General features: G+C 37.7%; 1 protein-coding gene across 2 annotated transcripts in view; it reads left to right on the plus strand.

Moving 5' to 3' along the window:
* The window catches only part of LOC106086176 (dynein axonemal heavy chain 3), a 430123-nt gene that overhangs the window by 189813 nt on the left and 213041 nt on the right, over positions 1-27269 (plus strand). For both annotated transcript variants that reach the window (XM_059360617.1, XM_059360618.1), the window contains one exon: positions 23803-23985. In XM_059360617.1, the coding sequence (XP_059216600.1) occupies positions 23803-23985 (183 nt within the window). The remainder of the gene's footprint in view (positions 1-23802; positions 23986-27269) is intronic.

The following is a 27269-nucleotide window of genomic DNA, read 5'->3' on the forward strand; positions in this document are numbered from 1 at the left end:
TGGCAAACAGAATATGATAACATATCTGTTTTAATCTGATATCATACATTAAGAAATTTAATAATTAATATGCTCTGAAATGATGATGTTAATGGTTATGATGAGTTCAACTCCACAATTTTAAGTACAACATACATATGCTTCACAATCCTTAATACTTGTAGTACTACTTTTGGAAAAAAGAACCAGAATATATTTTTGTGTATGTTTTTGTTTTTTGAGCCCTTCTTATGAATTCGACATCAATGGTAGATAATGTGCTCCAATTTTACCCATTGCAAGCAATACACTGCATAGTCATACCCATAGACTATCTGCCATGCTCATATGATAAGGCCATCCATCCCAAAGTAGTGGGTCGTTGGTGAATTTATAAAATATTTCCCTCAGCTGATTTTAAGAGGATCAACGAGATGATGAGCATCCTTAACTCGAATAACAGCAGCAGACGGAAAGCTTAACTGTTACATTTAATTAGGGTTTAAAGCACATTTAACATGTGAAAATTTCACTTGATTTTCCACCAACGGTCAGTAAGGTGTGACCTTAGAGAAGGTCATGTTGTAGAAAAAAGCAAAAAAAGTAAGGACGGGCTAAAGTTGGGCGAATTCGTTTTTTGTTAGTCTACACTCATTGGGTATGCAGGTTACATCATCAAAACTAAAACTTGCTTAAATTTGAAATGAAGAATATCGACCAAAATCCGGATATATTATTGGAGTTACAGAAAAAATCGTTGGGCAAAATATTGAGAAGATCGGTTAATAAATGCGTAAACAAAGGCCTTAAAAGTAACAAGCAAAAAGGGTTTAAGTTCAGCTGGGCCGAACTTTGGATACCCACCGCCTAGGGTATGTATGCAAAGCGCCCTTCGTCATTATCCGGTGAAAAATGCAATTTATCCCCCCATAGCAGCTATATCGAAATATGGTCCTATTTGGACCCAACTTGACACGGCCAATATAAAAAAAGTCATTGTTGAATTTTGTAGAACAAAATATTCCGAGTATATCCGAGTATAGACCTATCTGAACCATAAACGACACGGATGTCGAAAACCTAACATTACTCACTGTGTCAAATTTCAGCGAAATGGGTCTATAAATGTGCCTCTTATGGGGCCAAGACTTTAAATCGGTCAATATGACAGCTATATCCAAATCTAAACCGACGTGGGCCAAATTGAATAGGGATGTCGAAGGTCCTATCACAACTCACTGTTCCAAATTTCGGTGAAATCGGACAATAAGTGCGCCTTTTATGGGCCCAAAACCTTAAATCGAGGGATCGATCTATATGGCAGCTACATCCAAATCTGGACTGATCTGGGCCAAATTGATGAAGGATGTCGAAGGGCCTAACACAACTCACTGTCCCAAACTTCATCAAAATCGGATAACAAATGTGGCTTTTATGGGCCTAAGGCCCTAAATCGGAGGATCGGTCTATATGGCAGCTATTTCCAAATCTGTACCGATCTATGCAAAATTGAAGAAGGATGTCGAAGGGAGCAATACAACTCACTGTCCCAAATTTTGGAAAATCAAAGAATAAATGAGCATTTTAAGGACCCAAGATCTGAAATCCAGAGATCGGTCAATATCCTTAAACATCCACATCTGGACCGATCTGAGCCAAATAGAAGAGGAATCTCGACTGGCCTAGCACAACTCACTGTTCGAAATTTCAGCAAAATCGGATATTAAATCCGGCGCTAATGGGCCTATGACCTTAATTCAGCGAAATCGGTTAAGAAATTCACCTCTTCTGAGTCTAAAACATTAAATTGGGAGATCTATATGTATGATACACAATATATATCCGTCAAATATGGATCGATCACGGACATATAGAACAGGAATCTGGAGGGGTCTAACACAACTCACTGTACTAAATTTCATCAAAATCGGACAATAAATACGCCAATTATGGGTCCAATACCTTAAATCGACAGATCGGTATATACGGCAGCTACGAGGGTTGCCTCTTATATTTCCGGATTGGACAACCCTTGTCTTGCAATCTGCCAACTGACAGCTCTATCGTAAAATCTGAAATTTTTTGGCTTATACGTACTCAGAACATTTTGACATATGAGCGCTATTTGTGTTGTTTACAGTCACTTAAAAGATTCATCTGGAATTAAATCGAGAACATTTTCGTTCGATTGTTTTTTACAACTTTCGACGTGTATTAACTCAACAATAGTGCATCGATGAACTTAATTAAATTTTTGGCAATGAACCTTCATCAAGGACCAGTGTTTATCGATAGTATGGTGAATTCAACCGAGGTCGTTGTTCATTCCTCGACGAATTTCGTGAAGATCGTCCAAAACCAGTTGTTCTTCCAAAAGCCATTGATACTGTGCGCCAACTGATATTGCAAGATCGTCATGTGAGCTTTTCTGAGATTGAGACAACCTTAGGGATTAGTGGGACCAGCATACATTCAATATTGCATGAACATTTGACCATCAAAAAAATTTGTTCTCGTTGGATCCCACACAATTTGTGTGTGGGATTGGTCGAAAGAAATGCTCCAAAAATATGATTCACCACCTTTCACATCGTGACAGGGTGTGAATCGTGGAATCATACGTATGAACCTGAAAGTAAACAGCAGTCGACTGTTTGGGTGTTTCAAGATGAGCCAACAAATGATCGCCTGTTTTTTCGGAAAAACTGATCGTACCACTAGAGCAACGCAAAACAGATCATTCTGAGAGGTACACAACCATTTGTTTGCCAGTTGTCTTACAAGATATCAGGAAAACCAATCGACGAAGACGGATCACTCTTCACCACGACAATGCGAGCTCTCACACATCGGCTCAAACAACAGCATTACTCAAAACATAGACTTAATGAGTCATCCGCCGTATAGTCGTGACTTGGCACCGAATGACTTCTTTTTATTCTTCTTTTCAAACGTGGTTTGTGTCGTGCCTACTTTGTAGACACGTTATCGATCTAAGTAAAACTACCAATGTATGGCCTTTGAAGCATCCACACATAATATGGTTGAAAAATCCCCAAACCCGGGACGAAACGTATCCCACAGTGGTCTGTATGTTGCGATCTCCCCCTTTCAATTGCAAAATAGTTCGGCCGGGCCGGATACCCACGAACTCGTGTATATATGTAAACTCCATTTCGTCACAATCCGGTGAAAATTGGATAACTTAATAACCCAAATTCGGCACGGACATTGAGTGGTCTAATATATATGTCACTATTCAATTTTGTAGAAAAAATTTTGATCTTTTTGGCAGGTCGGATATCGGGAGGCTCAGAAAAACTCACTGTTTCAAATTTCAGCGAAATCGGCTAATAACTAAAGCTTTTATTGATTTCAGACCCCTTAGCGGCAGATCGTTCTACATGGCAGCTATATCTAAATATAGTCCATTCTGAACCATATTCAGGTCGGATGTTGGGAAGCTTAAAACTGCGCACTATTCAGACCCTTTATCGGGAGATCGGCCTATATGGCAGCTATATCTAACTATAAACCGATCTAATCCATATTTAGGTCAGATGCAGGGAGGGTTAAAAATAACCTACTGTTGCAAAATTCAGTGAAATCGGGTAATATATGGTAGCTATATCTATATCTATATGGTTGCTATATCTAAATATAGTCCGATCTGAACCATATTTTTGTCAGATGTCGGGAAGCCTTAATATCCTACGTTGGGGGGTATAAAAATTACAATGCTATTGGTGCTATATCAAGTTATTATCCTATTCGGAACATAATTGAGTTCAATGTTGAATACCATAGTAGAAGTTATTGTGTACAACTTCAGTCAATTCGAATAAAAATTGCGCCCTTTAGGCGCTCAGGAAGCAAAATAGGGAGATCGATTTATATGGGAACTGATACAGCTTCCATATAAACCGATCTCCCTCCTATGGACCGATTATGACCATATTTCGCAAAGTTGTTGGAATCATAACAAAACACGTCATGCAAAATTTCAGATCGCTTTAAATGATATATCAGGTTATGGGCCGATTTCAGCCATACTTAGCACAGTTGTTGGAAATCATAACACAACACCTCATGCGAAATTTAAGCCAAATCAGTGGCTTAAGAAGTCAAGATACAAGATCGGTTTATATGGCAGCTTTATCAAAACATGGACGGATATGACCCATTTACAATTCCAACCGACCTACACTAATAAGAAGTATTTGTACAAAATTTCAAGAGGCTAGCTTTACTCCTTCGAAAGTTAGGATGCTTTCGACAGACAGACGGATGGACGGACAGACGGACGGACATGGCTAAATAGACTTAAAATGATATGGGGTCTTAGACAAATATTTCGAAGAGTTACAAAAAGAATGACGAAATCAGTATACCCCCATCCTATGGTGGAGGGTATAACAAGTTGAAATTTGCCGAACTTTGGATATCCGCCACCATGGATATATTAATCATTATATTTTATTATATATCCACTCAAAAATATTCATAGTTATATCCATACTAGCTGGACAGGGCCCGATCCGCTGCACCTTCTTTCACTCACTTATTTTATCTGATTTATAGGATTCTCTGAATCCGATATTGTCACGTCAGGATATGAGACCTTTGGCCCATAAAAGCCACATTTATTATCCGATTTTGCTGAAATTTAAGACAGTTGTGTTAGGGCATGTGACATCCTTCTTCAATTTGGCCCAAATTGGTCCAGATTTGGATATAGCTGCCATATAGATCGATATCTCGATTTAAGGTTTTGAGCAGATAAAAGGCACATTTATTGTCCGATTTCACCGAAATTTGGGACAGTGAGTTGTGTTAGGCCCTTCGACATCCATTTTCAATTTGGCCCAGATCGGTTCAGATTTGGATATAGATCGATCTCTCGATTTAATGTCTTGGTCCCATAAAAGGCATGTTTAGAATCCAAATTCGCTGAGATTTGACACAGTGACTTATGTAAAACTTCTCGACATCCGTGTCGTATATGGTTCAGATCGATCTATATTTGGATATGGCTGCCAAAAAGACCAATATATTGTTATACAAAATTGAACAATGACTTGTACTTATTAGACATCTCAATATCCGTTACGAATTTGGTCCAAATCGATGAAGCTGCTTTGGTGACATAAGTTATACATTTTTCACCGGATTATGACGAAAGGTGGTTTACGTATATACCCAAGGTGGTGGGTATTCACCATCTGGGTTCGGGAACTTAACGCCTGTTTACTTGTTTTAGCCCTATATTGCTATGGTCGGTAAATGTGTCCGGTATGGAGGTGTTTTTTGGGGTGAGGCGGATCCCCATATATCAGATGTATCTGACGGACAGAATATCGTTAAATCGCCTTAGAATTTTACGACGATCTGAAACATATATACTTTGTAGAGTCAGAAGGATGTCACAGTGGGCTCAAATCCCGGCCTGAACATTCGGAACAAATGTCGGTGGTGGTTATACCCTTACCCTTCTCTACCAAATGGTGTCGCAATGCCGTTCGCCATTCGGACTCGGTATAAAAAAGAGGTCCCTTATCATTGATCTTTAACTTTCATCGAACTGCACCCATTTTTATGAGAGAAGTATCCCCTGTTCCTTAGTGGAATGTTCATGGGAAATTTAGTAGTAGTTGTAGAGTCAGAAATGGATATTTCGTTGTATTGCAAACGGAATGACTAAATTAAAAAACCCCTATCCTATTGTGCTGGGTCTAATAAAAGAGTACTTTACCTCAAACGATATCCAAATTCTACTTTTGATGGAAAGTTGAACAGATCGGTGATACCATCAGTTATCTATAATCCTATGTTGTATACATATTTATACCATTATCTAACGTTGCCCTTCCGTGTGTAAAAAAAATTGTCTATCTATAATTTCGGACAAATATTTTAAACTGGCAAGAAATACTTAATGAACCCACTTTAATGTATCGGATTGCTCGCACAACAAACCAAATGAAGTGTTCGTGAAAAATATGTTGAGTGCAGTGAATATTTGTTAAATCTCTTAATTACACTATAAGATCTGGGGAAAAAAAGGACGTGTTGTTGACTTAACCGCTTTATGAGAAAAACAAAAAAAACCCAACACAAACAACAGAAATATTGTGATTTATGGATTTTTAATTAAAATGAATAAAATTGTGCATATAAATTCATGCGAACATCGCATTATAATGCCAATGTAAATGGACGGTAAACGAAGCTTCAGGTAATTCTGGTTAATGAACAACAAAAAAGCAGTTTTTCACCAAAACAGAAATGCAATTTTCAATATGCAATTTGATACGTTGGTTAAGCGAACAATTTTTGTTATGTTTTTCGTTTGTCATTAAATTCATCATTTAATATTTTTATATCCTCCACTATAGGATGGGGGTACACTAATGTCGTCATTCCGTTTGTAACATCTCGAAATATTCGAGGTACATATACATATATTCTTGATCGTCATGACATTTTAAGTCGTTCTCGCAAAATCTGTTCGTCTGTCGCAAGCACGCAAACTTTGGAAGGAGTAAAGGTAGGCTCTTGAAATTTTTCACAAATATTCCCTATTAGTGCAGTTCGTTGGGACTGTAAATGAGCCATATGGGTTCGTATTTAGATATAGCTCCCATATAAACCGATCTCCAAATTTCTTGAGCCTCTTGATGGCTCTATTCTATTCTTTGGGAGACCCTAACCTACACACTGTTTCAAATTTAAGCCAAAACGGATAAAAATAAAGCTTTCATGGGCTTCAGACCCTTTATCGGGAGATCGGTCTATATGGCAGAAATATCTAAATATGGTCCGATCTGAACCATATTTAAGTAGGATGTTAGGAGGCTAAAAATAACACATTGTTTCAAATTTCAGCGAAATCGGTTAAAAACTAAAGCTATTATGGACTTCAGACCTTTTATCGACAGATCGATCTATATGACAACTATATCTAAATATAGTCCGATCTGCAACATATTTGGGTCGGATATTTATGGGCTTAAAACTACGCACTGTTCCAAATTTCAGTGAAATCGGATAAACAAAAAAGCTTTTATGGTCTTCAAACCCTTTATCGGGAGATCGGTCTATATGGCAGCTATATCTAAATATAGTCGGATACCAGGAGGTTAAAAATAACCTACGGTTTCAAATTTCAGCGAAATCGGGTAATAAATAAAACTTTTATGGGTTTCAGACCCTTTTTCGGCAGATCGGTATATATGGCTGCTATATCTAAATACAGTACGATCTGAACCATATTTAAATCGGATGTCGGGAAGCCTTAAACTACGCACTGTTTCAAATTTCAGTGAAATCGGATAAAAACTAAAGCATATATGGGCATTAGACGCTTAATCAGAAGATCGGTCTATATAACAGCTATATACAAATATGGTCCGATTAGGCCCTATCAAGAACTTAACCAGCGTGCATCAAAAAAACGTGTCTGTGCCAAATTTAGCTCAATACTTTTGAAGGCTCTAGAGTGATTACATCAGACAGACGGATAGACGGACAGACACACGGACATCGTTAAATCATCTTCGAATTTTACGACGATCCGAAATATATATATTTTGGAGGGTCGGAAATTGATATTTCGATGTGTTACAAACGGAATGACTGAATGAATATACCCCCTATCCTACGGTGGTGGGTATAAAAACAAAAAAATCGGATTTTTAATAAATACATGAACTCGAGCAAGACAAATAGCGACGAATTTGGATAAATGATTAGCAGAATCAATGGTGCTGGGTTCCCAAGATTCGGCACAGCCGAACTTAGCACGCTTTTAGTTGTCTTAATTGGATGAATAAAAAAAATTAATTGGAAATTTTCAAAAATTCCAATTATTTTTATACCCTCCCTTGTAGGATGGGGGTTTACTAATTTCGTCACTCCGTTTGGAATGCCTCGCAATATTCGTCTAAGGCCCCATAAAGTACATATATTCTTGATCGTCATAACATTTTAAATCGATCTAGCCATGTCCGTCCTTCCGTCTGTCTGTCGAAAGCACGACAGACAGCCGTCCGTCGAAGGAGTAAAGCTAGCCGCTTGAAATTTTACACAAATATTTCTTATCAGAGTTGGTCGGTTGGGATTGTAAAAGGGCCATATCGGTCCATGTTTTGCAAAATCTGCCATGCAAACCGATTATGACTTCTTGAGCCACTAAAGGGCGCAATTCTTATCCGGTTTGGCTGGAATTTTGCATGAGGTGTTTCATTACGACTTCAAACAGCTATGCTAAATATTGTTGAAATCGGTCCATAACCTGATTTAGCTGTTATAGATTTGGCTGAAATTTTGCATGACGTGTTTTGTTTCGACTTCCAAAAACTGTGCAAAATATGGTTTGAATCGGTCCATACCCTGATATAGCTGCCATATAAACCGATCTTGGATCTTGACTTCTTGAGCCACTGGAGGGTGCGAATGTTGTCTGATTTTGCAGGAATTTTGCTCGACGTGTTTCATTACGACTTTAAACAACAATGCAAAGTATAGTTTAAATCGGCCCATATTCTGATATAGCTGTCACATAAACCGATCTGGGGTCTTGACTTCTCGAGCCTCTAGAGGTCGCAATATTTATCCGATTTGGCTGAAATTTAGCATGACGTGTTTTGTTTTGGCTGTGATAAGCATGGTTTAAATCGGTCCATAACCTGATATAGCTGCCATATAAACCGATCTTGAATCTTGGCTTCTTGAGCCACTAGAGGGCGCAATTCTTATCCGATTTGGCTGATATTTGGCATGACGTGTTTTGCTATGATAATCGGTAAATAACCTGATATAGATGTCATATAAACAAACTTCTTAAGCCTCTAGAGGAAGCAATTATTATCCGATTGGGCTGAAATTTACGACGGCTACTCCCATGACCTTTAGCATACGTGCCAAATATGGTCTCAATCGATCTATACCTGATTCAGCTCCCCTATAAACCGGTCTCCCTATTTTAGTTATTGAGCCTCTAAAGGGCGCAATTCTTATTCGATTTGGCTGAAATTTTACACAATGACTTCAACTATGCTCTCCAACATTCAATTCAGTTACAGTCCGAATCGGACCATAGCTTGATATAGCTCAAATCAGGGACGCAGCCAGGATTTTTTTGCGTCCTGATTTGAAAAATCGAAAATTTGCAAAATTCTTTTGGTACTAAGGAACTGGTAAAGAAACCTCAATTCAGCATTTTGATAAAATTTGTATACCCACCACTGTAGAAAACGGAGCATATTCATTTAGTCATTCCGTTTGCAACACATCGAAATATCAATTTCCTTCCTTACAAAATATTATTTATTATTATATTTCGGATCGTCGTAAAATTCTAAGACGATTTAACGATGTCCGTGTGTCTGTCCGTCTGTCCATCCATCTGAGCTATTGAGCCGAAATTTGGCACAGATTTGACGCAAGCTGATTAAGTTCTTGAACGGCCCAAATCGGACTATATTTAGATATAGCTGCCACATAGTCCGATCAGTCGATAAAGGGTCAAATGCCCTTTAATGCTTTATTTTGTATCCGATTTTGCTGAGATTAGTTTAAGGGTTCCCAACATCTGAGAATATGGTTCAGATCGAATCTGATCTGAAAATATAATTCAGATCGAACTATATATAGATAAAGCTGCCATATAGACCTTTCTCCCGATAAAGGGTCTAATGCCCGAGTCCGAACGGCGTGCCGCAGTGCGACACCTCTTTGAAGAGAAGTTTTATATCATGGCATAGTACCTCACTAATGTTGCCAGCTTAGGAGGGGAAAACCACCGCTGAAATTTTTTTCTGATGGTCTCACCAGGATTCGAACCCAGGCGTTCAGTGTCATAAGCGGACATGCTAACATGCCGATAAAGGGTCTGAAGCCCATAAAAGCTTTATTTTGTAACCGATTTCGCTGATATTTGAAATAGTGAGTTGTTTCGAGCTTCGCGATATCCGTCCTTAATATGGTTCAGAGCGGACTACATTTGGATATAGCTGGCGTATAGACCGATCTGTCTATAAAGGGTCCAAAGCGCATAAAAGCTTTATTTTTTATCCGATTTCGCTGAAATTTAAAATATTGAGTTGTTTTTAGCCTTCCGACATCCGCCCCAAATATGGATCAGATCAGACTATACAGATATAGCTGTCACATAGACCGATATTACAATTTAGGGTCTTAATCCCATAAAAAGCAAATTTATTGTCTGAAAATATTATTTCTATATATGAGTTCTCGGAACCTGAATAAAATATGATCGAGACCAGGTTAAGGGTGCCATTTAAAGTCTTGGCCCTATAAAAAGCGCATTTATTATCCGATTTCCTTGAAATTCGACGCAGTGACTTATGTTAAGCTTTTCGACATCCGTGTCATATATGGTTCAGATCGGTTTATATTTGGATATAGCTGCCGAAAATCCAATATTTTGTTCTACAAAATTTAACAGTGACTTATGTTTATTAGACCACTCAATGTCCGTGTGAAGAAAGGGGGTTTACCTATACACATGGTCCATTAAGTCTGCGTTCATGTGACCATTTCTTTTTTAATGATTAAAAAACAACATAAAACAAGTAAAAGCGTGCTAAGTTCGGCCGGGCCGAATCTTATATACCCTCCACCATGGATCGCATTTGTCGAGTTCTTTTCCCGGCATCTCTTCTTAGGCAAAAAAGGATATAAGAAAAGAGTTGCTCTGCTATTAAAACGATATCAAGATATGGTCCGGTTCGGCCCACAATTAAATTATATGTTGGAGACCTGTGTAAAATGTCAGCCAATTCGTTTGTTGATGGTCATGAGAGGATCCGTCGTACAAAATTTCAGGCATATCGGATAATAATTGCAACCTCTAGGGGTCAAGAAGTCAAGATCCCAGATCGGTTTATATGGCAGCTATATCAGGTTATGAACCGATTTGAACCTTATTTGACACAGTTGTTGAAAGTAAAAATAAAATACGTCATGCAAAATTTCAGCCAAATCGGATAGGAATTGCGCCCTCTAGAAGCTCAAGAAGTCAAATCCCCAGATCTGTTTATATGACAGCTATATCAGGTTATGAACCGATTTGAACTATACTTGGCACAGTTATTGGATATCTTAACAAAACACGTCGTGCAAAATTTCATTCCAATCGGATAAGAATTGCGCACTCTAGAGGCTCAAGAAGTCAAGACCCAAGATCGGTTTATATGGCAGCTATATGAAAACATGGACCGATATGGCCCATTTACAATACCAACCGACCTACACCAATAAGAAGTATTTGTGCAAAATTTCAAGCGGCTAGCTTTACTCCTTCGGAAGTTAGCGTGCTTTCGACAGACAGACGGACGGACGGACGGACGGACGGACGGACGGACGGACGGACGGACAGACAGACGGACAGACGGACAGACGGACGGACATGGCTAGATCGACATAAAATTTCACGACGATCAAGAATATATATACTTTATGGGGTCTCAGACGAATATTTCGAGTAGTTACAAACAGAATGACGAAATTAGTATACCCCCCATCTTATGGTGGAGGGTATAAAAATAAATAAAGTTAAGTTTTGTTGTATATGTTGTTTCTTTATATTTCTTAAATTAGAAAACAAAAACAAAAATACAAGTTTGCTTTTGCTTTCTGCGTTCACTTGGTTTACTTCGAAAGTATCGTTACTTTTTATGATGCTTGTTCTCATTTTTGATCAGTTTCAGTTCATTATCATAACAAGTTATAGTTACACGTGTTTTTTTTTTAAAAAAAAAATAATAAATTTGGAAACTAAAGGAAAGGAAATATGCATATCTGAAAGAAAATTAATTATTAAATTGTGAAAAGAAGAAGGACAAAGCTTTAGAAATATTGGTGGAACAGTTGGAAGAACGTATTCTTCTGTCCAGCGCGTAATTAATAATTACAAAGAAACCGGCATTATAACTTCAAAGTCTCGGCCTGGGCGTCGAAAAAAAATTATCCGTTAGAGAAGAGCGCAAAGTGATTAATATGGCAAGCAACAACCCTCGTATAACATCAACCAAAATTGTTGAAAATATTAAAACAATGTTTAAAAAATGCATCTGTGCCGATAGTGCCACAAAAATATTACATAGAGCTGGATTTCATGGAAGAGTTGCTCGAAGAAAGTCATATATTTCAGTCATAAACAGACAAAAGCAGATTGCATTCGCTAAAACTTTCATCAGTAAGCCCCCTGAATTCTGGAAACAAATTATTTTCTCCGACGAGAGCAAATTCTGTATTTTTGGCATTAAAGGTCGGCAAATAGTGTGGCGCAAGTCCGGGACTGAGCTGGAAAAACAAAATTTAGTTGGAACGGTGAAGCACGGTGGTGGGGGAGTTATGGTGTGGGGGTGTATGGCTGCTAGTGGAGTGGGTCAATTAGAATTTATTGAGTCCAAAATGTATAAATGGGGTCATCTCAATATTTTGAAAAAAAATTTGAAACCAAGTGCTAGGGTTAGCAACGACATTTTGGTTCCAACAAGATAACGATCCAAAGCATACATCGGAGGTTCTGTATAACACTCCAAAGCACCTTAAAACACCACCCCAATCACCAGATCTCTACCCCATTGGGCATCTTTGGGATCAATTGGAGAAAAAAATTCGTCAGCTCGTTATAACCAGCAAGGAGATGTTACGAAGTGTCATGCAGACAGAATGGGCGAAAATATCATCTGGGGAAACAGAGAAGTTGGTAAACTACATGCCAAATAGACTAAGTGCAATTTTTCTGTGTATCTTTCTTCTTCTAGGTCCTAAACCATGAAAATAATCCTTGAACAATTTCAATACATAACATTTATGCAAGAATAGTGAAGAATTCTAACATTTTCAATGAATAGTTCAGCAGGTATTGCTGTGGCGGCATACCTTCCTTTTAAACATTGCAGCTGCTCTAAAAGTAATAAAAAAAATATTTTTCCATATACATACTTCACTTGAACTCTCGCTCTCTCCACTATCATAACCGTAGTCATCTCCACCTACAGTACCAAATGCCAAAACATGTTTGTTTTGTAAAACTTTTACCTTCGAAAGCCATTCACTTGCTGATATATTACCAGGAAATGACGCAGCGCATGTACGAGTTAAAAAAATGCCATCGCTTTTGTTTTTGTATCAATATCGGTGGAAAAAACATTAGGTTTAATATTATTGCAAAACAGAAGCGAACAAAAACAACAAAATAAAATAAACGGGAAAGTTCTACAATATTTGTAACTGATGATGCCACGAGTACGTTCAGTTCAGTTTTGTTTTTTTCTTGTTGTCGCCGTATTTTGTTTCATATTAAAAAAGTTTACCTTTGCCAGGACAACCAGATACATGCCATACCCATAGTCCGAGGCTTCGTAGCTGCAAAATTGTAACTGGCTGAATGAGTGAACTTTCAGAAACAAAAAGCAGGGGCATAAAATTTAGTTTACACCCTGCTACCTGCAATGGTTTTGTGTCGCTATCTATTAATTTGTAATGCAGGTGAATAATTTAAAATATTTAAAAATATTCTAAAATATACACTGGACCGTTGCAAAATAAGAATGGTAATTCCCACCTGAAATACACATCAATACCAATAATGACTATTAGGGACTTGAAAGTATTTTGGCGTAGAATATGAATCTGATACTACCATTTTTTTCTTGGTTAGGTTGAAAAGAGGGTTCAAATATTAATACTCCACATACGCACCTAAGTCAAGTATCGGCTTGCTGTGCTCTCCAAATACTAACAAATAAAAGTGTGCTAAATTCGGCAGGGACGAATCTTGGGAACCCAAGGCCATGGATTATGTTAAAAGTTTTCAAGAAATTAATCTAGTTGAAGGGCAAAGTTGTACTTTATGTATGAAATTTTAGCCTGACCAGGCAAAAATGAAAGCTTCTGGGAATCAGGAGATCAGCTTATATGGGTTTTTCACCGATTTGTACAATATTTGCCATGGATGTTTGAAGTTATAACATAATTCTACGTACAAAATTTCAGAAAAAGCGGACAACAATTACCGTTTTTAAGAGCTCAAGATGTTAAATTTGAGACCCATCCGATGAAAATTGTGGCTTCATGGGATACAAAATGTCTAATCGGAAAAGCGGTTTATGTGGGAGCTATATCAGATTATACCACCCATGATATAAACATCGTTCTGTGAGAACTTAATGCGAAAATAGGGAAGGAAAATATCTTTGGCCCAACAGTCGTAAAATTTTGCCTACATAAAGAAATTTCCGACAATGGATTTAGGCTAATAGATCTCGCCGCCGCAAAGAACATGGTAGTTAGCAGCACTAGATTCCAACATCGAAGGATACACACGGCCACATGGCAGTCATTCGATCAAAATACCAGAAACCAAATAGATGATGTTGTGACAAATGAAAGGCATTCAACCAACGTGGTAGATGTACGGTCGATCTGAGGGGCGAACATCGATTCGGATCATTACCTTACTGCAGTAAAGGTTCGCTCCCGTCTTAGTGGAGCGAGAAACGTACGATCTGACACTGTACGGAAGCTGGATATTGAGAAGCTGCAAAGACAACAGATGGCAACGACATGCTACACTCAACTGACCCAAATATTTGATGAAAGCACTCCTTGTCCAAATGATATGACGGCGCAGTGCCAAACCATTGCCCACTCCATGGAAAATGCTGCGAAATCCGTGCTTGGGTAGAGGAAGCCTCCCTCAAAAAACATCGATTCCGATAATAACCTTGTTGCCGCAAAGGTTCCCACTTGTCTTAGTGTAGCGAAAAACGTACGATCTAACACTGCATGGAAGCTGGACATTGAAAAGATGCATGCACAACAGATGGAAATGGCATACTCCACTCGGCTGACCCAACTGCTTGATGAAAGCATTCTCCCGGTGATATAACGTCGCAGTGGCACACCATTGCCCACTACATGGAAAATTAAGCGAAATCCGTACTTGGATACCGGAAACCTCCCCCAAAAAACCCATGGTACGACCAAGAGTGTCGAGATGCTACTGAAAGCCAAGAATGCGGCATACAGAGCGACTCTGCAACCATTAGCAACGCGCCAGATGGAGGAGAGGTATCGGTAGAAAAGCAGAGAGAAGAAACGTCTATTCCGCAGAAAGAACAACTAAAAACGTGTTAAGTTCGGGCGTGCCGAACTTTGGATATCCACCACCATGGATAAATTAACTGTACCCTTTTATAACAACTCCACTACCATATCCATTGTGATATGCAAAACGGGGCTGGTCTGGATCATATTTGATTGAGGTCCCAAGAACTTTATACAGCGGTCAAAAAAAGTATTCATCATTAGCAAAATTGATAATAAATTCACTTATTTTGGGTAATTGAAGAAAATTTAAAGTAAACAAATAATGCAGTTTTATGCAATAGTTTATTTTTCGTAATATGTTTTAAAATAAATTCAAAAAATAAATTTAATTAGCGCAAAAAATGCAATTTTATATAATAACACCAAAAACAGAACAAAAAAAGTATTCATCATTGATGTGCTATCATCAAAGTCAAATTCAAATATTATTTGGGAATCCCCCTTTTCTGTTTTATTTAGTAAAGGAGGCTTTGCCCTTGACAGCAAATATTTAATTTCATTGAAAATATAGTTTTTGTCAAAATGGGTCGTAAGCAAAACGAGGTTTCTGATGAGGTAAAAGTTTTGATAATAAAACACCACAGGAATGGTTTAACTCAAACAAGTAAAAGAGTGCTAAGTTCGGCCGGGCCGAATCTTATATACCCTCCACCATGAAGCGCAGTTGTCGAGTTCTTTTCCCGACATCTCTTCTTAGGCAAAAAGTGATATAAGAAAAGATTTGCTCTGCTATTAGAGCGATTTAAAGATATGATCCGGTTTAGACCACAATTAAATTATATGTTGGAGATATAATCAAGATCCCAGATCGGTTTATATGGCAGCTATATCAGGTTATGAACCGATTTAAACCTTATTTGACACAGTGGTTGAAAGAAAAAATAAAAAATAAAAAACGTCATGCAAAATTTCAGCCAAATCAGGTAGGAATTGCGCCCTCTAGAAGCCCAAGAAGTCAAGTCCCCAGATCTGTTTATATGACAGCTATATCAGGTTATGAACCGATTTGAACCATACTTAGTACAGTTGTTGGGTATCATAAAAAAATACTACGTGCAATAATTAATTCAAATCGGATAAGAATTGCGCACTCTAGAGGCTCAAGAAGTCAAGACCCAAGATCGGTTTATATGGCAGCTATATCAGGTTATGGACCGATTTGAACCATACTTGACAAATTTGTTGGAAATCATCGCAAAATACGTCGTGCAAAATTTCATTATAATCGGGTAAGAATTGCGCACTCTAGAGGCTTAAGAAGTCAAGACCCAAGATCGGTTTATATGGCAGCTATATCAGGTTATGGCCCGATTAGGACCATACTTGGCACAGTTGTTGAATATCATAACAAAACAAATCGTGCAAAATTTCATTATAATCGGGTAAGAATTGCGCACTCTAGAGGCTCAGGAATTCAAGACCCAAGATCGGTTTATATGGCAGCTATATCAGATTATGGACCGATTTGAACCATATTTAGCACAGTTGTTGGACATCATAACAAAACAAGTCGTGCCAAAATTCATTCAAATCGGATAAGAATTGGGCACTCTAGAGGCTCAAGAAGTCAAGACCCAAGATCGGTTTATATGGCAGCTATATCAGATTATGGACCGATTTGAACCATACTTGGCACAGTTGTTGGACATCATAACAAAACAAGTCGTGCCAAAATTCATTCAAATCGGATAAGAATTACGCACTCTAGAGGCTCAAGAAGTCAAGACCCAAGATCGGTTTATATGGCAGCTATATCAGATTATGAACCGATTTAAATCATACTTGGCACAGTTGTTGGATGTCATAACAAAACACGTCGTGCAAAATTTCCTGCCAATCGGATAAGAATTGCGCACTCTAGAGGTTCAAGAAGTCAAGACCCAAGATCGGTTTATATGGCAGCTATATCAAAACATGAACCGATATGGCCCATTTACAATACCAACCAACCTACACCAATAAGAAGTATTTGTGCAAAATTTCAAGCGGCTAGCTTTACTCCTTCGGAAGTTAGCGTGCTTTCGACAGACAGACGGACGGACGGACGGACGGACGGACGGACGGACGGACGGACGGACGGACGGACGGACAGACGGACGGACGGACGGACAGACGGACAGACGGACGGACAGACGGACGGACATGGCTAGATCGACATAAAATTTCACGACGATCAAGAATATATATACTTTATGGGGTCTCAGACGAATATTTCGAGTAGTTACAAACAGAATGACGAAATTAGTATACCCCCCATCTTATGGTGGAGGGTATAAAAACTATCAGTGAAATATTAAATAGACCACGATCTACTATACAATCCATCATCAGAAAGTGGACAGAAACGAAAACTGTTGACAATAAACCAAGATCTGGTCGACCAAAAGCACTTTCAGTTGGAGATGTGCGTTGGCTAGTGCGGCAAGTTCAGAAAACTCCGAAGACAAATGCGACCATTCTTCGTAAAAACACTATTGAATATTTAGGGAAGGAAGTTACTACACAAACAATTCGAAATACACTCAAAAGGCATAGTTACAGAGGAAGAACTGCACGTAAGAAGCCCTTTATAAATAAAATAAACCGAGTGAAAAGGCTAAACTTCGCAAAAATGTATGTAAAACAGCCCGAATCATTTTGGAAAACAGTCATTTTTGAAGACGAGAGCAAGTTTAATCTTTTTGGGTGCGATGGAAAGGTCATAGTGTACAGAAAACCAAATACAGAGCTTGAAGAACGAAACACAGTTGCTACTGTAAAACATGGTGGAGGTGGTTTAATGGTTTGGGGGTGTATGGCGGCTTCAGGAGCGGGAAATCTTGAAATTATTAATGGAGTAATGGATCATAAGTATTACATTGACATTTTAAAGAGGAATTTAAAAGATAGTGCTGTAAAACTTGGGCTTGGTAATAACTTTCAATATTATCAAGATAATGACCCCAAACATTCTGCTTTAAATACCAAGATGTGGATGCTGTATAACTGCCCCAAAGTCATTAAAACTCCTCCTCAAAGTCCCGACTTGAACCCAATTGAACATCTTTGGGAACATCTCGAACGCAAATTGAGAACGCGCAATTTTTCGAGCAAGAGTCAAATGCAATAGGTGATAATGGAGGAATGGACTAATATAGACCAAAATATAACCGCTAAATTATTCCAATCGATGTCAAACCGTTTAAAAGAAGTTATAAGACGCGGTGGTCGAATAACAAAGTATTAATTTTTTTAAATTATGTTATTTATTTTTTTGTTTTTTTGCAATGATGAATACTTTTTTTGTTTAATTTTTTGTGTTCAGCTGTAAAATGGCCCTTTTTGTTCCAATAAATACTATTTTTTTCTTTAAAAACAATGAAATTGTGTACATATATATCACACAAGCACTACTGCATCATTAGTTTAATATGTTTTTATTCCAATTGTCTTTTGTAGACTTATTAAAAAAAAAACATTGAATGATGAATACTTTTTTTGACCGCTGTATAAACCACAGTTTCAACTAAATCGGGCAACAAATCTGCTTTTTATGGGTTTAAGACCCTAAATTGGAAGATCGCTCTATATGGAGGTTATATGTAAATATAGTCTGATCTGGACCATGTGCTGGTCGGATGAAGGAAGACTTAATACAAGTAGCGGTGTCAACTTCCAACGAAATCGGGAAATAATTGGGGCTTCTGTGAGCTTGAGACCCTAAATCGGCAGAACGGTCTATTTGGAAGTTATATCTAAATACAGTCCGATCCGAACCATATTTGAATCGGATGTCGGGAGGCTTTAATCAACTCGCCGTTTCAAATTTCAGCGAAATCGGGAAATAATTGGGATTAATACCCTTAATCGGAAGATCAGTCTATATGGGAACCATATCCAAATATAATCCGATTTGGCCAAATCTTAGAAAAGACCCGAAAAGGACAAACCATCTTCAATACCTTTTCGTTGACTACAAAGCCGTTTTCGATAGCCCTATACGTTGAAAGGTATTTCAAGCCATGTCTGAATTAGACATCCTTGCAAAATTTATAGGACCATGCAGGATGACACTTGCTGAAACACGTTCCTCAGTAAGAATAGGAGGGAATCTCTACGAAGCATTCAATACCATACGAAGTTTAAGACAAGGAGACAGCCTATCGGATGATCTTTTTAATATCCTACTGAAGAAGATTATAAAAGATGCAGATTTGAATAGATATGGCACACTACTCACAGGAGAACACATACTACTTGCCTATGCCGACGACATCGATATCATGGGTCGCTCACCGGAAGTAGTAACTGCGAACTTTGAAAGAATCGTTAAAAATGGGTCTGGCAGTAAATGGAGATAAGACGAAATGGTTGCTTTCAACTCCCAAAACGTCTTTTACAACCGATCAGACAAAGAAAATGGAGAAAGTTGGGTACCATAACTTTGAGATAGTCAGCGATTTTATCTACCTCGGCACGGCCGCTATCGAAACGAATGACACCAGTTTTGAGATGAAGCGATGAATACTACTGGCAAACAGAAGCTACTTTGGATTAAGTAGATGAAGATTACACTATACAAGACACTGTTATTATATGGTTCCGAGGCTTGTTATTATATGCTTCCGAGGCTTGGGTACTTGTAAAAGCGGACGTGGCAGTGTTTTGAGAGTTCGAGAAAAAGATTTTTTTTTAAAATATATGAAAAGCAGACGAGAGTGTTTGAGAGAAAGATCTTTCGTATCTTTCATATAGGCGTCGTATAAACCACGAGCTGTATGACGACGATAGCATATTAAGACGTATCAAAATACAACGGTTGGGTTGGCTAGGTCATGCTGTCAGAATGGATGAAGAAGCTTCAGCAAAGAAAATTTTTTAAGGCAAACACGGTGGTACACGGAAACCGGGACGAACAAAAGCCTGATGGAAAGATCGAGTTGTGAGAGACACCTCGAAACTTGGTGTCAAAGATTAAATAATAAGCGCTGAAGATCGAGGCGCCTGAAACGCTATTCTATGTTCGGCTAATGGGGCAAATGTTTTGTCATTGCCAATTAAAGAAAAATAAAAGTATATCAAGTTATACACCGATTCGGACAAAACTTAATTGAAAACCAGTAAGGAAAGCCAAAACTCCGGAGGAGCCGACTATGCTATACCCTATACAACCCAGTCTCCGTTCTACTTTTAATGTTAGGAACCTATGTTGAAATATTGTTACATTTTAATTTTGCATACCTATTGAAATATTGAATAGAACCTTGTAAGATTTTCTTACGATAAAAATAAAATAAAATTTAGCACAAGTACTAAGACGTCAAATAAAACACCTCACAGTAAATTTTTTGAATATCAAACCCAAATTGTGGCTTCCATAGCCTTAAAATGCCATATCGAATTGAAGATATATATGGGAGCTATATCCAAATCTAAAGCGATTTTTATGAAATTTTGTACACAAATTGGAACGTCAGATAAAACATCTCATGCAAAATATTGTAAAGGTCGGACTAATATTGTGGCTTCTATAGTCCTCAAAGGCAATATCGGATGAAAGACATATATATAGGGGCTATATCTAAATCTGAACCGATTTTGAAGAAATTTTTGAAGAAAATGCACACGTATTGGAACGTCAAATTAAACATCTTGTACAAAATTTTTTAATGATCGGACCGAAATTTCGGCTTCTACAGCCTTGATAGGCCATATCGGATGAAAGATATATATGGGAGCTATATCTAAATCAGAAACGATTTTAATGAAATTTTGCACACGTATTGGGACGTTAAATAAAACATATCATGCACTAATATTGTTTCTCCTGTAGCCTTCAAAGGGTATATCGTATGAAAGTTATATATGAGAGCTGTATCTAAATCTGCACCGATTTTTTTCAAAACGAACTGCGTTTGTCCTTGGTCCAAAAAATGACTATTGCAAAAGTTTGCGCCAGTCGGAAAATAAATGCAATATGTACCTTGATTACAAGAATACATGGACAGACAGAGCTACCTCGTCTCCTTCTTAGCGTTGCAAACTACACAAAGTTATAATATCCTGTGCCACAGGTGTGGTGTAGGGTATAAAATTTTTCGTTTAGAATTTTTTATACCCACTACCATAGGGTAAGGGTTATATTTATTAAGTTATTCCATTTGTAACACATCGAAATATCCATTTCCGATCCTACATCGTCGACCTACCAAGGCGACCTAGCGATGCTCGTGTGTTTGTCGGTCCATCTGGCCATTCGTCTGTTGTTATCGCTCTACAGCCTTCAAAAATAGGAATATTTAGATGAAATTTTGCACAGATCCGTATTTTTTCATTATGCAAGTTAAGCTCTTGAAGGGGCCAAATCAGACCATATGTGGATATAGCTGCCATATAGACTGATCTGCTGATTAAAGGTTTTAAGCCAATAACAGTCGCCTTTATTAGCCAATTTGGCTGAACGTTGACTCAGTGAGTTGTGTTAAGTTTCCCGACTTTCAAATTGAAAATGATCCAATTTCGCCTCGATTTAGGGTCTTAAGGCCATAAAAGCTATGTTTATTATTCCATTTCGCTGAAATTTGAAACAGTGAGATCGTTTAAGCGGCTCGTTATCTGACTTGGACTATGGTTCAGATTGGACTATATTAAGCTTTAGCTGCCTTATAGACCGATCTTACAATTTACGGTCTTTAGCCTATAAAAGCTGCACCTTTTACTCAATCAATTCTTAAGAAATCTGGCACGAATAATTTAAAGAAAACAGACATTTTATAGTAATCTGTTCCGATTTGTACACAGCTCTCATATATATCCCGATTTTTCTTTATGGCATATTGCAAACTCATTTAACAATCTATCTTCTCAAAAGTTTGCACAGCGACTTCCTCAATGACTTCCACAATATGCTACTAAAGGGAGATTTTTCAAGAGCTATAGGAAACACATAAAATTCACAAAAATGCATGAAATCTTTATTTGAATCGAGTACGGCTCATATAATTTGATTTTTGAAAATTATTTTATGCAAATGTTGACGGTGACTGCGCCTCAAATGGTCCATACGCTTAGTCCAATTTTGGCATCCCCTTTCCAACATTTCGGTCAGTATATCACAAATAAATGCTTCATTATTGTCTTCTAATGCGACAATTGAAGAGGGTTTCTCTGTTAAGATATGAGCTTTAACATAGCCCCACAAAAAATAGCCTAAAGGCGTTAAATCGCACGATCTAGGCGACCAATTGACCGGTCCCGAACGTGAAATAAAATGTTCACCGAACTCGCCTTTCAATAAGTTCATTGTTACGCGTACTGTGTGGCAAATGGCACCGATTTGTTGATACCAATAAAAGTTGGATATCATTTCACGCTCACCATTCACAGTTACGTTACGATTCTCATCATCTTTGAAAAAGTACGGTCCAATGATACCACCAGCCCATAAACCGCACCAAACTGTGACTTATTCTGGATGCATTGGTAGCTCTTGTAATGCTTCTGCTTCTATTGCGCCAAAAGTGAGCTTCGTCGCTCAATGGAAGAAGCGCGGGATGAACTTTCTTTACACAACACGCATTTTGATAATAAAATTCATTAATTTGTAAGCGTTATTCATTTGTAAGACGATTCATGATTAAATTATAGAGCAAACTGAAGATATTTGACAGTGAAACAAAACACGAAACGTGTGTGAGCTGTTTAAACCAGTTTTGCCAAAAAGTTAATTGCTAAAAAATCACCCTTTACTACAAAATTTTCTAAGAATATTATATTAAGGAGCAAGTGAAACTTTCCTCATATCAATGAGTGAAGTTGAAGCTCAATGTTAAGGGGCTTCCTTTTTGATGCCGAGTCCAAACGGCGTATCGCATAACGACACCACTTGGTAGAGAAGTTTTAACATGGTTGGATACCCCCGAAGAGAATTTTTCTGATGTTCACGACTGGGCTTGAACCAAGGCTTTCGGCAACATAGACGGACATGTTAACCTCTGCGTCACGGTGACCTCCGACTTCATCAATATACGCGGAGTTAAGTCAAAACTCTTCCTCTTCAAATTTTAAATTCGGCTATTATTCGACTAAGCATGCATAGACAATGTTGTGTTACGTATTAAAAGGTCGCCTTCGCCAGACCTTAGCCCGTCTTAACTTGTCTTGTTCACAATAAATTTAAATTGTTCTTAAATTAAATAAATCTTGAAATTTTCTTTTAGGTAGATTTATTTATGCTTTCCCCAATAAATACCATTTTTTAACACTTACCTGAATAATGACATAAAGCATTCATATACTGAAGTTGATAAAAATATCAGCCTTAATTGTGCAGTACGTGGCCTAGAATGAACGAAAAATGAATCAATTCAAAGTTTTATTTTACAACTAATATTCAAATTTAGCTTAAGACAATGTTTTGAAAAAGGTAATATTTTGGACATTTGTGTATATTGATATATTTGAGAGCAAATCCTCTCCTATTACTACAACCATATATTTTCGTAATATTTGTTTTGTGTCTTTGTGTAGAGAAGTGACTAAATGATATGCAGTAAGTGGAAGCTACAACCTATATATGTTAACCTTAAAGTCACTTTCCTATTGAACTATTTATTTATGCTATCAAACTCTTGAATCGTATCCTTGTCGTCTCCATCTCATTTCAATTGATTAATCTGTAATGTTCTATTCTATTTTTAGGGCTTTATCGCAGCAATGGGTATGCCAGGCGGCAGTAATTTCATATTTCCTCGTTTCTATCGTCACACATTTGTCGTGGGAGTTGATTCATTTGAGGATGCAACCATAATCAAGATATTTTCAACTATCGGTGAATGGCATTTTGCCAAAGGTTTTCCCGATAAGGTGGCTTTGCTCTCGCGGGTATGTTTCTTTTTTCATAAAATTATCAAAAATATTTTACGCAATCTTTTGATACAAATAAGCACAAGCGAATAAATTACACACTCAAATTCATTACAATGTGACGGTATAAGCGCCTCCAACATGCATACTGTATTTTGTTCACACACACAGAAAAAAATAAAAATTAGTTTCAAATACAAAATTAATTATTCCAATTAATTTTTAAATTGAAACCGCTTCAATCACGAAAATGATAATATCAATAACCGTTTTTGAAAAAGTAATTGAAAACAAGTAAAAGCGTCTTAAGCTCGGCCGGGCCAAATCTTATATACCCTCCACCATGAATCGCATTTGTCGAGTTCTTTTCCCGGTATCTCTTTTTAGGCAAACATATGATAAAAGAAAAGAATTGTCATAATATTGGAGCTAATATCATGTTATCGTCCGATTCGTACCTCAAATGAACTGAATGTTGGAGACCATAGTAGAAGTAGTTGTGTAAAATTTCAACCAATTCGAAAAAAAATTGCGCTCTTAGGGGCTCAAGAAGTAAAATAGTAAGATCGGTTTATATGGGAGCTGTATCAGGCTATGGACCTATTCAGACCGTAATTGACAGGTATGTTGAAGGTCATGAGAGAAGTCGCTGTACAAAATTTCAGCCAAATTGGATAAGAATTGCGCTCTCTAGTGGCGCAAGAAGTCTAGATTCAAGATCGGTTTATATGGCAGCTATGTCAGGTTATGGGCCGATTTAAACCACACTTAGCACAGTTGGTGGAAATAATAACGAAACACCTCATGCAAAATTTCAGCCAATTCGGATAAGAATTGCGCACTCTAGTGGCTTAAGAAGTCACGACCAAGATCGGTTTACATGGCAGCTATATCAAAACATGAACCGATATAGCCCATTTACAATCCCAATCGTCCTACACCTTTAAAAAGTATTCGTGCAAAATTTCAAGCGGTTAGCTTGAACTAGAACGGACTAGGACGGACTCTAGAATATATATACTTTAGGAATATATATACTCAGAGGAATATTTCGAGGAGTTACAAACAGAATGACAAAATTAGTATACCCCCATCCTATGGTGGAGGGTATAAAAATTTCAATAAAAAAAATTGCATATTCAATTTAAACAATTAACAAGTAAAAAAGGCATTAAGTTCGGCCGGGCCGATCTTTGGATACCCACCACCTCGGGTATATATATAAATCCCATTTCGTCACAATCCGGTGAAAAATGGATAACTTAAGGACCCAAATTCGGCACGGACATTGAGTGGTCTAATATATATGTCACTATTCCATTTTGAAGAACAAAATATTGATCTTTTTAGCAGATATATCTAATTATAAACCGATCTGAACCATATTAGGGTCAGTTTCAAATTTCATCGAAATCGGGTAATAAATAAAGCTTTTATGGGCTTCAGTCCCCTTGTCGGCAGATCTGGCTATATGGCAGCTATATTTAAATATAGTCCGATAAGAACCATATTTAGGACGGATATTGGGAGGTCTTAACCTACTCTGTTAAGAGTAAAATTTAAGCGAAATCGGGTAATAAACAAAGTTTTTATTGGCTTCAGACAGCTACACCTAAATATAGTCCGATCACCCACAGGTCGGGTGTCAGGCGTTGAGTGGTCTAATATGTATGACACTATTCAATATTGTTGAAACCGATCTGAACCATATTAAGGTCGGATATCGTGAGGCTCAGAAAATCTCACTATTTCAAATTTCAGCGAAATCGGTTGAAAAAATAAAGCTGTTATGGGCTTTAGTCCCCTTATCGTCAGATCGGTCCATATGGCAGCTATATCTAAATATTGTCTGATCTGAACCATATTAAGGTGGGATAGTGGGAGGTCTTAACTTACTTACTGTTTCAAATTTCAAGAAAATCAGGTAATAAATTAAGCTTTTATGGTCTTCAGACCCTTTATCGGGAGATCGGTCTGTATGGCAGCTATATCTAAATATAGTCCGATCTGAATCATATTAAGGTCAGATATCGGGTGACTTGAGATAATCCTCCGTTTCAAATTTTAGCAAAATGGATAAAAAATAAAGCTATTATGGGCTTCAGACCACTTATCGGCAGATCGGTCTATATGACAACTGTATCTAAATATAGTCCAATCTGAACCATATTTGGGTCGGATGTTGGGAGGCTTAAAATAACCTACTATTTAAAATTTCAGCGAAATCGGTTAATTAATACAAATTTTATGGCCTTCAGACCTTTTATCGGGAGATCCGTCAATACGACAGCTATATCTATATATGGTCCGATCTAAACCATATTTACGTGAGATGTCGGGAGGCTTAAAATAACCCACTGTTGCAAATTTCAGTGCAATCGGGTAATACCCTTTATCTGGAAATCGGTCTATATAATATAATCTGAACCATATTTGGGTCAGTTGTCGGGAGAGCCAAAACTACTCTCTGTTTCAGAAATCTGGAAATCGGTCTATATAATATAATCTGAACCATATTTGGGTCAGTTGTCGGGAGAGCCAAAACTACTCTCTGTTTCATATTTCAGCAATATCGAAAATCGGTCTATATTGCAGCTATATCTAAATATGGTCCGATAAGGCCCGTTCAAATAGTTAACCAGCGTGCATAATAAAGACGTATCTGTGCCAAATATCAGCTCAATATCTCAATTGTTAAAGGCTTTAGAGTGATTACAACAGATGGACAGACACACTGACATCGTTAAATGGTCTTAGAATTTTACGACGATCCGAAATATATATACTTTGTAGGGTCGGAAAATGATATTTCGATGTGTTGCAAACGGAATGACTAAATGAATATACCCCCTATCCTACGGTGGTGGGTATAAAAATGTATTAAGTTCGCCCGTGCCGAACTTTGGATACCCACCACCACGAACCACCACTACCATATCCATAGTTATATCAAAATAGGGGCTGGTCCGGATCATATTTAATTTAGATTTCGAGAAATCTTGTATAACTCAACTTTCAGCGAAATCAGACAATTAATTCACCTTTAATGGGATTAAGACCCTTAATTGGAATATCGGCCTATAAGACAGCTACGAGTATATATGGATATATATATGGATCATATTCTGGTTGGGTGCCGGGAGGCTCGAACGAAATCGGTTGACAAATGCGTCTTTTACGGGATATAGACGCTATGTCGACAGATCGCTCAATATGGCAGCCAAATCTAAATATCGTCCGATCTGATCTTGGGCCGGATGTTGGGAGGCTTAAAATATCTCACGGATTCAAATTAACCTTAA

The sequence above is a fragment of the Stomoxys calcitrans genome, chromosome 1, assembly GCF_963082655.1.
Source record: "Stomoxys calcitrans chromosome 1, idStoCalc2.1, whole genome shotgun sequence".
Taxonomy (NCBI): domain Eukaryota; kingdom Metazoa; phylum Arthropoda; class Insecta; order Diptera; family Muscidae; genus Stomoxys; species Stomoxys calcitrans.